Raw genomic sequence first — 14,716 nt, forward strand, 5'->3', positions numbered from 1 at the left:
TTCTTTATTTTTTTTGTATCCTTCTCAATTCTATTAATGAAAACGTGATATAGCATCTTGGGTATTGAAACCCATTTTTTTTTAAAGCCTCATAAGACGGTTTTAGTCCCCAATGTCCATGTTCAAACAAATCTTACATCCTGCTTCTATTTTGCTTATTGCTTCATGAAAACATGTTCTAAACTTCTCTAGCATAAGGACAGGAGCCTGCGCGAAGGTAGATGGTTGAGATGCATCAGAGGGCTTTGGGCACCCCACTTCCTTTGACTTCTAATCCAACTTGTTGAGCCAACGGATGTAGCAGACGGGAAGTCATTGAGAGAATATGTCCCACCTCCTAACCCAAAAAATGACAATCCAACACTTCTGGGCTGGGCTTTCTTCAGTGGTTACAGTTGCGGAGACTCCTGGTCTCCAAAATGCAAAGAGCAAACAAAAACAAAGACCCACGAGGAGCTTGTACTGTTTTTTTTTTTTTTTACTTCAGTCTACCTGAACAAATGAAAGATTGTGAAAAAAAAAAAATAGAACACCAACACAAATCCAATACGTTTTAATAATTAAATAACATGAAGTGAAAACAAGGAAACGTGTTAAACCAAAGACTAGATGTGTGTAGAAGACGTGAGCTGCGTCAGAAATGCGCACGAGTGACAGAGCAGTTTAATAGATGAGGCAGTCAGATCGCTGGCACAGCAGTAAAAACAAACACATCATCCACAGTCCTGGTGCTGTTCATCTGCTGCCGCTTCAAAATCTTCTCAAATTTACGAGTCTGTGAGAGCGATGGTGGTGAGGAGGGGGGAGGGGGATTAGGAGCAGAATATGGAGGAGGAGAGGAGGAGGGGGCTTCAGAGCAGGCAGGAGGATGGGTCATCTCCTAAACTTGCGGAAGGGCCTGCTCTGGTTACTGTGGTGCGATTTAGAGTAGGGCTCCCAGCGCTTCCTCTCAGGCGGTTTGTTGTAAACATAGGCCGACGGGCCCGAGTAGCTATCATCTGGATTCTCCTCCATCATCTGGAGCTTGGCCTCAATGGCACGTATCTTAGCGCTCGTGCTGGAGAGGGAGGAGGAAAAAAAAAGAAAAAAGTCAGAGAGAAGATGTTGGCAGAGAGGTTGAGAGGAGACGCAGAACTGAGGGAGGAGAAGGAGGAAAAAAATGGAGGCAATATCAGTTTTACTGACAGGTGGGGCGGATTGCAAAAGAACTGAGATCAACAACCGTGCTGCGCAGAAAGCTTGCATGTAAATGTGAGAGAGTATGGAGGAGGGAAAGAGACAGGACTGCAGAAAAAAATCGTGTGGCTTGTGTGAAAGAGAGTAGACGACGGATGGGTAAGGGTAGGAGAAGTGTCCTAAAAGGAGAACAAAGGGGGAGGGGAGTGACACCAGAAACCAGACCAAGTTTGAGAAACACCATAAAACTATGAAAAAAATGCAGTTCTTAAATTTTCGTACATGGTTTAGTGAGGTATTGAAATGAAATACATACAATTTATGAAAAGACTAAAAGCTTCCCGTTTCAGGGTCACTATTTGTTTCTATTTGCTAAACACCAGAAACATTTAACTATCTTAGAATATTTCTTCATGACTTTGTTCACGTTCAGAAGATTTTTTTTATTTCTGTTTTGACTATTTAGGAAATACTAAGTTGTGATGTCATGGCTTTCTAAGCATTCAAGTTAAGCAGCAGCACATATGTTGATGTCTTTAAGGCAACACCTCAAACTCAATGCCTTGTGTAACATGGTACAAAAAAAAAAAAAAAAAAAGAAATCTGGCAAGATTTTAGGAAGTGAAAAGTGAACCTTCACAAGGCTGATTCATCTTTAGATACAATTTCCTGAACCCTGAAGGTGGCACACTCATCTGTTCAAACAATTATATCCAAGTAATAACACCATGAGGATGCACAGCCATTATTACTGCTCAGGAAAAAACACTAGATCTGTGCCTCAGATGTTTTTGGTGCAAAATGTGAATATCAACCGAAGACTAAAGTGAAAAGACCTTGTGAAGACGCTTCCTGAATCTGTTAAAAACATCTCATTATCCACAGTAAAAAAAAACAAAAAAAAAACAAGTAACCAAAAAAACACATGTACCATATTGTACTGTAAGGCCATTCAGCAAGGAAGAAGCCATAACTTCAAAAGCACCATTAAAAAAAAACAGATTACAGTTCTGCAAACAACAAAGGCTCTAATTTTATTAATTTTATAGGACATGACAAGTGGTCTGATCATTGTTGCATTTGGAGGAAAAGCAGAGAAGAGCTTGCTTGAGAACATCCTCCCAACTGTGAAGGGAAAAGTCTGGAGCAGTTTTTTTTTTTTTTTTCAAACCAAATTGTCTTTTTCCATCTGATCCAGACTTGCAAAATGAAACAGGATACCAACCTGAGGTTGCTTGTTGTAATAGAGCCTGCCTCTGTTGAACCGCTGCATGACGGTTCCAGGCTTGCAGGCATCGTCTTCTCATTGCGAAAACCTTCAAACCTCTGTGAAGAATAAGTGGCGAGAAAAAAGAAAAAAAAGACGGCAAGGGACAAACAGATGGGGGAAAAAAAAAAACAAGAAGCAAGAAACAGACATGAGGACAGTCACAAATTTTGGATAATAAAACACAAAGCTCTCAGCATAAGATTAAATATTTTCTGTTGAGTAAGCAGAAGAGGAAGAAAGATTTCTATTAGTAGCAATCAGGGCAAAGTAAACACGACAGCAGTCATCCGGAAATTGAACACTGACGGACTCGGTTCCACATGTACGTTTCGACGAAAAAAAAATTCAGAACTTTTTCCTCGTCCAGTCAAGCAAATATTAACCAATCGGTGCGCTGCGTCCAGCTCAGTCACACCCTAAGAGATGAGTGAGGACAATGTCGGACCATCTGATGAGCAACAACAAACATCTGCACTCATTCCTCTCAAAACCACCTTCCAAATCACCATGAAACCTGCAGAGAGAGAGAGAAAAAAAAACACAAACAAAACAAAGGATGATGATCACATGACAGGTTATTTCTGTTGCTTCCTGTAAGAGTCTCCGTTAATAAACACATACTTTTATAGACCTTGTTCTCAAGCTACGGTGGTGGAATTAAAACAGCTGTTATTGCATACTATAGAGTGACATAAGCGATGCATAGAGTGCGAAACAATGACGTTTCCCCAAGCCAAAAACCCTTCCCTTCCACCTATTCCTCCAGGCCGGAATGCCAGGAGATCTGCACAGAGCCAACGAGGCTGGAATAATCTGTAAACAATCCAGGAGAGCTCAGAAAAAAAAAAAAAAAGAAAAAAAAAGTTTCAGGTGGGTCAGTTTAATCTCTGCATTGCAGGGTCCTTTTAACGGTTACTCTATATTATGACTCAGACATGGGTTTTTTAAAAAGGCTTTAGTGTTGAAAGAACACTATGTATAGATAAGTATTTATATATTCACCTAATATTTCAGAATTTAAAATAATAGTTAGAAATTCCAATGAAATCAAGCCTTGATTTAGGATATTTTCACATGAAGCTGAACACTCTGGTCTGCTGTTTGGTATAATACATTTAGAATTTCCTATATGCCAAACCTGATAGAATAATGCAATTTTACTAAATGAATGCATTACATGTAATCCAATGTGTATATGCAGAAGAAACCCAAACATATGTTGCATTTTACTGCAAACATTTACTTAAACTTCACAAAATTACTACACAATAACTCCGTATACAGATAAAATGTAATTATTTTTTAAGGTAAAATAAATTAGATTTTGACTTCTGTTTGATTAAAATTATTTTAAAAATTGTAAAGGTGTTTGTTAAACCTCAGGACATTTACTTGGATCTTTGTATTTCAGGCTGGTTTATAAGTATTTTCAATACATGCAGCCAATGAGTCACTTATTTGACATCTTTTGGCAGCTCCAGGGCTTAAACTCTAAGAAGAAGAAGAAGAAATGCCCTAGAATCATCTCCACCAAAGGAGAGTCCGAGCGACTCTGAGCTCTTGACTGGTTTCAGATTTGGTCAAACACTATCATTAGGGTTAGAAGTGAAGGAGGCCATCTTGAATCAAGCCGAAACCATCATCTGAGATGCGATAAGGAAACAGAATCTGCTAAATTCTTCCAGGGGGAAACAACTGTCAAATCAACTTGAAGTGCTTCACACAGAACATGGCTTAGAGTTAGCAAGAGTACGGTTCCCACACAATCTTTTCCAGACTCTGCTTCTGGTTTAGGATATTTACATAGGATATATATACATAACAAAGCTTGGCATAGAAATTATGGCATATATTTCTGCAGGGTGGATGGATGGATGCACTAATAAAAAAAAACAAATGTTTTTCAGAATCAGAATGAAATTTAATTGCCAGGTGTATCTGCATTTGGCATTGGTGTCACCTGCTCTGAGCATACAGACATTAAATATGAATACATAAAGATTAGAAGACCGTATGTACAGATATATATTTATATGTTCACCTAATATTTTTTCTTAAAAATAGAGCAAATATACTTGTCTTGTTTTACAGCTGCCTAGCTACATGGTGCTCACCAGAGTTTGCTAGATTTTGTAAATAGTGCTCTGTAGCGCTGACCTAAAGATAAAAGTTTGTGTCCAGTATGTGGGGGATCTGCAGCGATTGTAGCTAACCTCATAAAAGGTCTGGGAAATGTAGACAATTTGACTGCAAGAGTGTAAACAATTACACAAAAATGTTAACCCTCACATAGTATTTGTAATAAAGCATGTAACGATCCTGCTGCATTATATGGAGAAAGTTCAGCAAAACAACATAGAGGAGGGTCCTGACAGCTCAAACTCAATTTCAAATTATAGTTAAAAATACAGCGATACATTAATTCTTGATATCTGTGAGAATGTCAATGCACATAGCTTTCATTTCTAATCCAATAAGAAAATTCAGTCCAGCTCCAGATTTATTTAACAGCCTGTTGTCAAAGAGGTTGCAGCATTGACCTTCACCTCCCTCTGTCATGTCTATGTGCGTATGTGTGTGAAGGGCGGGATTCGTCTCTGTGCAGGATATCCCTTCACCCTTCGTCAGTCAGCTGCCTATTGTTAGACAGCCCTAGGTTTGTGCAGGGCTCTTGCTGCTCTCTGTAAACTGCATATAAAAGATTATAGAATGGAAACTACTAAATAAATGTTTGTTTTTTTTAAATCTTATATTTTAATTTACCTCAACAATATCATTGATTTTATGCCACACAAACAGCACAGGTTAAAGGTTTAACCTTTAACCTTTAATAAACTGTTACAATTCAGCGTGACACTTACCCTCACCTGAGCGTGCGCCCATCGCACAACCAGCTTCTTGGACAAAGCTAGTTTTCCATTTAAACACTGGATCGCCCTCTCTGCCTCCTGTAGGCAACACAAAGAAGAGGAAAGAGGAATAGGAAAGAGGGAACAGCAGACTGTTCAAAACGATCACTGAAATCAGTGCGCAATTACATCCACACCATTAAATCATTAGATCAATGATGATAGATGGCAAAGAGACAATCTGCTTACAAAGGGCCGAAGGTAAATTATGCGTAGCACGTTCTAGCTTCGTCTCATCAAACGTGCGAGCGGCTTTTATGTAAAATTATATTCCTGAAGTTCTTTATCTGACCGTGTCTACAAGCGAGTGAGTACGAGTGTGTAAGATAAACAGCCACTTCCTCTGTATAATCCTGTTGGGAGGGCTTCATATCCCACTGATAGACACTAGCTGTGAAACGAGATGCTTATCATGATCCCCAGGCACACTCCAAAACAAATACGGCCCGACAAAACCTGTGAAGTTGACCGCAGTCTTTTTAAATCCTTTTATTTTATTTCTTTTTTCCTTAGAAACACGGTCCACTTCAATGAAAACAAACGGTGAGTTCCTGTCTTCTCGTGAAGTTTATTGAACAATTTCACTTTTAATTTTACACCAAATGAATGGCCCTTCTCTGATAAAATATACAGACTCCATCTGTGAGAGTCTATATGAAAAGACTTTTCTGCTTTTGCTCCCCTCTGAATGTGAGCACAAACATTAAAATGGGTGACTACGAAAAACAGGTTTTAATACACCTTACCTCCACAAACCCAAATTACCTGTGCAGAATATTTTCAACAAATCGTATAAAAACGAAAAAAAAAAAAAAAAAAAAAAAAGGACCCATGTCTGCTTTGTTTACCTCTCTGGTGCTGAAATTGACAAAGCAGTAGCCACGCGGCTGCCCCTCCAAAGGCCCGGACTTATGAAACAGGAAGTCAAACTGTTTAACTTTGCCAAACTTCTCCAAAAGCTTCACCAGGTGATACCTGTCAGGAGAATGAGAAAAAAAAAGGCAAACAAAACAAGGGTAGTCAAAAAATATATACATTAAGCCATGAAACAAGTTTAAACACCTGTTTGCACATACTGAATTAATTAGAATTTTTTGGAAAAACAACCAAATAAAGCTCAAAACACAGCAAAACATTTTAAATGGCCAGAACAATTTTACAAAATGCATTCCCCAGGATTATTAACCAACAATGTTTTTAAACTTCATCTAAAAGTATTAAACCTTTATGAAGAATCAGAAACTAAACCTGCTAGATATAATCACCTTCCTAAAATAATGGCCAAATTGATTTAGAAAAAGAAAAAAATCACTTTTGGTGAAAAAATGACTTGGGACATTATTTAAGAAAAGTGACAACAACTTTTTATTATATGTTATTATGTGATTACAAATAAAGAAAAAAAAAAGAACAAGAAAACAGGCTCCAAATCATTCAATCGTTTTGCCACCGGTTGTGTGAATGTGTCAGGCCGGGCTAATGAGAATGACAGCTTTCTCTCCTTGACACCTTTTTAGCAGCAGGCCAGCTGGTGTGGCCAGCCACTAACAGTAAATCTCTTGTTGAGACAATGCTGAGGATACAGTAGCAGGACAATGAGGGAATAAAACAGAGGAAGTCTCAAATCCCCCCTGAGCCCTGGAGTTCGGCACAAACAACCTCCAATGACGACGTAGAAGCTGCAGGGCACCGCTGGACCGAGGATGACGACAGATGTGTGGTCATTGAAGAGATATGCAGCGTGTGCGAGTGCATGTGTGTGTGTGTGTGTGTGTGTGTGTGTGTTATGACCATTAGCAGTCATGGGAATAAATTGTTTCTCCAACAGCACAGAAGAGTTTCAAGTTCACGGTCACTCAAAGAACTCATTTATTTATTTATTCTGGAAGCAGCCAGAAGATAGTGAGTTGGCACTAAAGCAACCAAGTTACGCTTGTTAGGATTATAACAATTATTTCTATTTACTAAAAACCAGGAAGTGCATACATACTGGAAAATCATGCAAAAACAACATAATGTCCAATAAACCCACATTTACTCCACTCCTCCTTTTCTCATGTGTTATTACAATCCTTCCAGCTCTTCTTGTGATCTTCAGCATCTTAAGTACTGTGAGACTGAGTCTGCAGTCAGACTCAATCTAACAGCTCGAATGTATTACTGGTAAGCAAAGAGTGAAATCTTGACACCCTCAGAAAATACTGCATTCCACAACAATCACAATAATTCACACAACAAAATTGTGATTAAAATGTATTTGGGATTTATTATGCCGTTCCAGTTCAGCGTATGCATACGTTCATTGTAGAGGAATCGCTATGGTGCCAAATTATGATCGAGGCTTTGATTATTCTTTTATAAAACAATTTCAAACCTAACATTCATGTTTTACTTTCCTAATGTTCCTTGATTAAAGGTTACAGAGGAGCATAAAGACCTCAGATTTCAGAAGACATGAAGGCACTTTGAATGGTTAAAGCCCTGCTGTTGCTGATCCTTTCTGAACTTAAGCGCTGCTTATCCCCATTTTGAATTAAGAATAATTTAATGTTACTGATCAGATGGAAAGAGCCTGTAAGCTGAAGAAGAACCCAGTTTCTGAACACTATTCTGCAAACTGCAAACCTGTTTGCAAACTATCAAATCACTGGTCCAAGCAACATCTTTAAGGACAAATCATACAAGCACTTGGTCCATGCAGAGTCCTAATGATGAAACAACTAAAACTACCTGCTGGGAAAATGATCATAGTTGTTGCTATGAACAACTCGGTGAATATTTTCCACATTAATCACATTATGACTACTATGAAAAGCACTGAATCTAGGAAAAAATGCACACTTTAGCTGTGAGAAAAGGTTAAAGCAATGCTAACACATATTGCCATTTTCTTAATATCAAACCTCACTGGAAGATCGTAAAGACACACTACTACTACTGGCTCCCTTACAACACTGTCTCTGCTCCTCACTGTACTAAGGTCGTCTTTAGTCGTATCTCACCTTGTACGGCTTGTATGTTCCACCAAAACAATAGAAAAAGTTTTGATCTGTTTACATTTTCCTCTGTAATTAATCTGATGGACTCACCCAACCGTTAATGACTGCAAAATTCTTGAACAAAACGAAGCAGTGCCATTTAATGATCTTTTATAAATGCCTTACAAAACACAAAAAATAAACTCACGTTGAAAATAAATCAACAAAAACCGTCACTGAAGACCTTCCTGTGTTTTTGTTGGCGTTTCTGAGTGTAACTGTTCAGGCCCGAGAGTGACCCCCAGGTGCTTTGTGTAACTGTTCAGAGGGGCTTAAAGCTGCAGTCTTTTATTGTTTAGGCAGTTGTTATTTTTAAGTCCGTAAGTGGCTTCGCGTTAGTGTGTGTGTGTGAGAAACCACAAAAATGACTGTGTGACGTGACCGTGCAAGCGTGCGCTGTGTGTGTTGGAAATGGACTCGGCGCTGGATGCTGAGGTTGAATCTGGGGGATGGGGGGGGGGGCAGGGTGGTTGAGCAACAGGTTGCACTAATGTCTTCCACCTCTCTCTCTATATGAGTCCCTGGTGGGCCGCAGGCAACAGAGAAGTTCTGATTTTCCCAGACAACACCCTAAAGGTCTCCCACCTGGAGGTGGCTCATCATGCATTGCATAAACGTACAAAAAAAAAATCAGAGCTAAAAATGGGTCTGATTTCTAACCTTGTTCTAATGCAACAATTAGGTTTGATGTTGACCAACAAGACCTTCCTTCGATTTGACACATTTTAAGACAGCCGTTTCCAGCAACCAAAAAGCAGCAATTTAATTTGCAATTCATCAAATGTTGCATAATCATTCTATTTAGCCATATCCTACTTTATATGTTTATTTTTAGAACAGATTAAGCTCCAAGAACATTTTTTGGGATGCTATAGTGAGCTGAACTACAATGGGTTACGCCTCCTGGGGGCTATAAACCCCACCAGAGGAAGAGGGGGAGGGAGGTGGGAAAGAGGGGAGGAAAAGGGAGGGAAAGGTGGGCAAAGGGAGAGTAAAGTTCAGAGAGGGGATGTTGACAGCAAGGTGAAAGGTGTGGGAGAAGGAAGATGAAGCTGAGGAAAAGAGGAGATTAGAAACCAGGTGAGACAGATACAAGAGGAAGGAAGGAAGAGAAGGTCACAGAAGTCGAGTCTAGAGAAAGATAACAGGCTTTAAGTGGGATAAGTGCAAGTTAGGAGGAAAAATAGGCTTTAAGTTTAGGATCTCTGCAGTTTCTTCAGCCTATGGTGGAGAAATTAGTCATTGCTGGTGGTTATCGTTCAAGTTCGCTAATAAAAACACATGACAAACGCCAGGCCCACGACACTGCATGTAACACGAGGTCCAGAGAGGGAACAAAGAGGAAGACTGTGATGGATTACCGCAGAGCAGGCAAAAGCACAAAAACACAAATGTGTGTTGAAAGTTTCAGTAACACCTGCTTTGCCTCAGGCCTCCAATTGTGAGCAAGAAAAAGTGGAGTGTTTGTCTCTTTACGCACAGCTACATAGGAAACACAACGGATTGAGTTGATGTGCTGCTTTCTTACGGTGGCCGACAGGTGCAAATGCGCAGCAACAGAGAAAACATGCAAACAAAAAAAGAGACGCAAACAAATGAAATGCAGCAAACAAAAAAAGAGACGCAAACAAAAAAACTACAACCACAAACGAAATGCAGCAAAGAAAAGAAAAGATGCAAACAAAAAGTACTGAAAACGGAAGTGCTCCAGACCACTAGAGGGAGTCACACAGAAACAGCTGTGTCCAAATTTAGGGTCTGCATCCTTTAAAACGGGTGTTCAGAAAAGCAGCAATGGCGGCAAAATTATTTGTGCTGTGTTACACTTAAAATTACACAAAATTATTTTTTTATAAAGTTTTTAGGCGAGAATGTAGATGTATAGATCAGAAATATCTGCTCAGTTCAACAGTAAATCACTTAATTACAATATTGCTCCGACGTTTTCGGAGATGTCTGCTCCCGCTGCATTATCAGCCAGCTCCCCTCGCCAGCTGTCAGCTGGCCGGGCGCTCCAGGTTCGGTACACCGAGAGAGAACGCCTGTCTCCCGGCAAATCGTTTTAAAAACTCCCAATAGTTTTCCCCTATGAGTGGAGGTGAAACACAGATATTAAGTCTGGTAATAGCTGTAAATATTTTTGGTTCACTTAAGTTATTTATTTATTTATTCAATATCCCGCAGTGCTGAAGCATCTTCTGCTGTTTTGGTCGAGCAAAGCAGGAGGGACTTTTGTTTGCGTCTCTTTTTTTGTTTGCTTCATTTGCTTTTTGTTTGCGTCATTTCTTCTTGTTTGCTGGATTTCATTTATTTGCGTCTCTTTTTTTGTTTGCATGTTTTCTCTGTTGCTGCGCATTTGCACCTGTCGGCCACTGTACTTTCTTCATCGTCGCATCCTTTATTATCCGATACTTTGCTCAGAACAACCACAGCAGAAAATAACTTTTAACAAATATTCCTCTAACTTGAACATCTTCGGTGATGCTAAAAAGCAAACTTTGATGCATTTATTAGAAGTGTCGGTTATAAACAAGTAATTTATATGTGTAAAGAGTAAGAAATAGCCATCTGTTTTTATCCACGTATCCACAGAGGGCCGCATGTGGCTGGAGAACTATCTGCAGCAGTTATTGGGTGAGATGCAGGAAACAATACCCATCCAGAAAAACATTCGAAAAGTGTGGCATATGTATGTATTCAGCCCCATTAGTCAATACTTTGTAGAATCTGCAAATATGGTTGGGCTGCACTTTATCAGCTATCATTTCCTTTCATGTTATAATTATACAACTCTTTTTGTGTATCACAAAAATTCTCATCAAATAAACCAAAGTGTGTTTATGTGACAAAGTGCAAAAAGATTACAAAATTAAGGTGGCTTGAATTTGTTAAATATTTATGCAAACAAATACAAAGTAAAAAAAAATGACATCCTAAAAATATAAGTCACTTACTCTACAATACGAGTTAAGTACGTCTCCGCGCAGATTTAACGTTTTTACACAGTCTTGAAGAAAACATTGTTGGTTAGTTAATTAGCCGAAATAAACAACAAACTAATCTTATTCACTGAAATGTGTCAAAGCAGCGTGGCGTGTTCAGCTCCTGGTCTCCCCTCTGCACTGAGTTGGTTTCGCAGGACAAGCAGAGAGAGTCCTGCATGTTTTATCCTGGAGTTAATTAATCTTCCCAATCAGTAACAGGGGCCACGTGCATTTCTCTTGTTTTCCCTCCCTACACTGAACCACTGGACTATTTAAAGAGAAGGAGAAGCAGAGCAGAGCACGGTAAAGGGAAGGAAACGCCTGTCTAGACGCCCACCAGGACCTGGGCCCGTACATTCCCCAGCAGCACCCCCACTGCCCCACAACAGGCTCTGCAACGCACCCCTCAACCTAAAAATGTTTTCTGAATATTTTTATTAATCAGACTATCTGCGGCAGGAGAAGATGCACGCAAGCAAGTGAGACAAAGTGAGTTAATGATGTTCAGACTCTTGTATGTGTTGAAGCCTGCCCCCCTACAAGCTGCCACTCAAACCTCTGGTGTGGATTTTAACACCCTCACACACAGATACAAACACACACACACCTTTGGGTTGACACAGAGAGAGTAAACAGGGCAGGTGAGTGAGGAATGATGGCTGCTCCTTAGCAGAGCAGGTCTCCGCGCCTCACTGCATCTCCTTCACACACTCAGGCTCGTCTGCTCTGTCTCAGCCCATGACACACACCCACACACGCACACACACAAACCAGCTCACACACACAACATACACAGTTAATTAATCATACATGTAACCACAATATGTTGCCTCCTATGTGGCATAGCCATACATGTTAAAACTAAACCCTTAGGTTCATACAGTAAACTCTATTATGGCATCACTTTTTAAAAACTGCATGAAGCATATTTATTACACCACCTTGTAATAAAACTTTATTCTGCATTTTAACACCTTTTTGTCAGGGATTTATTTCTATAAAGATGAGTAAAGCTGACACCTTTAGTGCTATATACTAATTGATGGGTAAAAGAAGCAGGCTGAGAGCTTTTCTGCACATACATAAAAGAAATGTCCAGCTGAAACTGGAGTGGATTTACTTACTCTGTGATTTTGGGATCAATGTTGCCAATCCACAGGCGGTTTCCATCATGAGACGCACTCTCTGCAATAATGGAGGCATTTTCCACAGTCTCTGCTGCAGACGACATGTGTACCCTGTGGAAATTAGATTAAAACAATGTCACCAAACACTTTTAATAACGTTTTGAGCTCACATATACACATGGCTTTACAATATGGAGAAGAGAATGTACAGGGCCTCCTACGTGCAGGGTTTTTGGTCTGGATTTAGTTTTTCACAAACTTGTATAGTTGGTTTAATTTCAGTTTCATTAATAATGCTATTGTGGAATCTACTGTGTGAGATTTTACTTTTAAACTCTAGGATCTGGTAAAACCTAGATGATATATCAAATTAATGGGAATGTACTTTCTTCTAATCATAATAGCAGAAATAAGATTTAAGTTTTCTTTATTGAAAGTTTAAAACTGTAAACTTTCAATAAAGAAGTTTCTTGTTCAAAATTAGAAAACTGTGTAAAAAACAAACAAACAAACAATGCTTTAATTTGATAAGTATCCACAATTTCAATTAGCGATGTATGATATTAAGAAATATGAATATTGCAATATTATCGTTGAATAATAATACCTGCCAAGGGAAGCTCATGGGAAAACTGCAAAAATATAATTTAACCGCTGAGAATTTACATCAGCTTTATAAAGCGCTGAATGATCATCGGCAAATATTGATTTGATAACCAAACTAAATGAAAGAAGACAAAAAAGAAAACCATAAAGAACTTGCATCTTTATTGATGTGCTTGAACTATACAAATGAAAAAATGAATGTGTGAACAAACCAAAACTGTTATAAGTATGGAGTTTTTTGATGATGAACAGTGACTTTTACAATATGGAAAGATCAAAATTTGATCCTGTTAATAAAATGTACTGAAATCTCCAACTGTTTTCCAAGCAAAAAACACACCAAAAACAATGCATTCATTCTTTCCATTTTTGTGAATTTAGTAATAGTCAGATAAAGATTAAGGATTTATTTTTTGATTTATAACTGGAACCATCTTAAAGCTCCTTATTTTTCTGTTGGGTTAAAAACGTTTTCAGTGTTTGTTTAACTTAATTGCAGAATTAAAGCAAATTGAACTCAGATGAATGTGTATGTCATCATGATAAAAACTGAAGTTGGTAGGTTAAGCTGCAAACAAAAAGACAACTCAAATATTAAACAATAAACTAACAGAACTACTAGATTTTAAATTATCTAGCCCCATTGTATTTTTTATTATTATTATTTTAATTTTTATTTATTTATTTTTGTGTTTTGCTTGTTGTGTTCTCTATTTATTTTTGCTGTTTGTTTGGCTAAATTGTGGAGAACTTTAATCAACTTTTACTATTTTTAATGTGCTGCGGAAATAAACGTGACTTTGACCATTTTTATTTTTATTTACACAGGCATGAACTGGTTAAAACAATTGGCAATCTTCACCTAATAACGAACGTAATACTTCCCCTGTTCTGTTATTTGTTGCAAAACAGATGCGTATCGACTAATATCTATCTAGAAAGCAAATGGAGAAGCAATGTTTAATTTCATATTTTAAAACTATAAAAGTAAGTGTATATTTTCTTTCATATTGATTTACTGCTGCTGAACTGAGTTGTACCTTTTAAAACATTTGTTGCCACGTAAAAACTCATTTCCTTTTAGAGAACGCAATATTCACAACAAATAAGTAATTTTGCTTTTAACATGATCTTAACTAACTCAGCAAGAATGAACTATTTATTACCAGTAGTTAATAATTACACATAAAATAAAGCATAATACTAAACGTGCTACGTTTTACTAAGAATAACTTTATCTGAGAGTAAAAGCCACGTTTCAAAAGAGAAGTGGGACGTAGCTTCTAGCTGCTCTGACATTACCTTTGTTTGTTCCTCTTCAACAACAAGTCCTACGATTTAATGTTCACTCTAATCCCACTTTTGGGATGATCCAGTGGCGTCAAAACGTCACTGCAATCATCTCAGACCTCAATTGTCCACCTAAATAACTGACTGAGTTTGTAAGCTCCGAGAGAAAACACATCCGCTCTTATCCAGGCTGACAACAAAGGCGCGGGGTGATGGCGTAGATTTTTTAGCTGCCAGACAAGTCCGTGGAGGCAGTTGGTTTAGTAACTGGTATCTTCCGTATGCCCTATGTGCTCGATAACGTCCAACATTATCA

General features: G+C 38.5%; 1 protein-coding gene across 2 annotated transcripts; it reads right to left on the reverse strand.

Moving 5' to 3' along the window:
* Positions 1-537: 537 nt before the first annotated feature.
* rbm18 (RNA binding motif protein 18) lies at positions 538-14,650 on the reverse strand. 2 transcript variants are annotated; one of them, XM_014983300.2, is made up of 6 exons: positions 14,413-14,650; positions 12,502-12,615; positions 6,204-6,330; positions 5,308-5,394; positions 2,402-2,502; positions 538-1,057 (listed from the first exon to the last, which is right to left on the reverse strand). In XM_014983300.2, exons 2-6 carry the CDS (start codon positions 12,606-12,608, stop codon positions 874-876), a joined length of 606 nt encoding a protein of 201 aa, XP_014838786.1. In that variant the 5' UTR covers positions 12,609-12,615; positions 14,413-14,650; the 3' UTR covers positions 538-873. The 2 variants fall into 2 exon arrangements, with proteins under 2 accessions (XP_014838786.1, XP_014838787.1); XM_014983301.2 differs by having other exon boundaries at positions 5,314-5,394; positions 14,413-14,637.
* Between the last annotated feature and the right edge of the window lie 66 nt (positions 14,651-14,716).

Source organism: Poecilia mexicana, unplaced genomic scaffold, assembly GCF_051168715.1.
Source record: "Poecilia mexicana isolate PSO_F unplaced genomic scaffold, ASM5116871v1 scaffold_12, whole genome shotgun sequence".
NCBI classification, from domain to species: Eukaryota; Metazoa; Chordata; class Actinopteri; order Cyprinodontiformes; family Poeciliidae; genus Poecilia; species Poecilia mexicana.

Bases quoted from the DNA above. Each gene is read 5' to 3' on its own strand.
- rbm18 (XM_014983300.2), bottom strand. From the start codon at position 12,608: ATGTCGTCTGCAGCAGAGACTGTGGAAAATGCCTCCATTATTGCAGAG. The intron at 5,395-6,203 runs GTAAACAAAGCA...TGTTGCCTACAG, and splicing joins TCAATTTCAGCACCAGAGAG to GAGGCAGAGAGGGCGATCCA. The intron at 1,058-2,401 runs GTTGGTATCCTG...CTCCCTCTCCAG, and splicing joins ATTACAACAAGCAACCTCAG to CACGAGCGCTAAGATACGTG.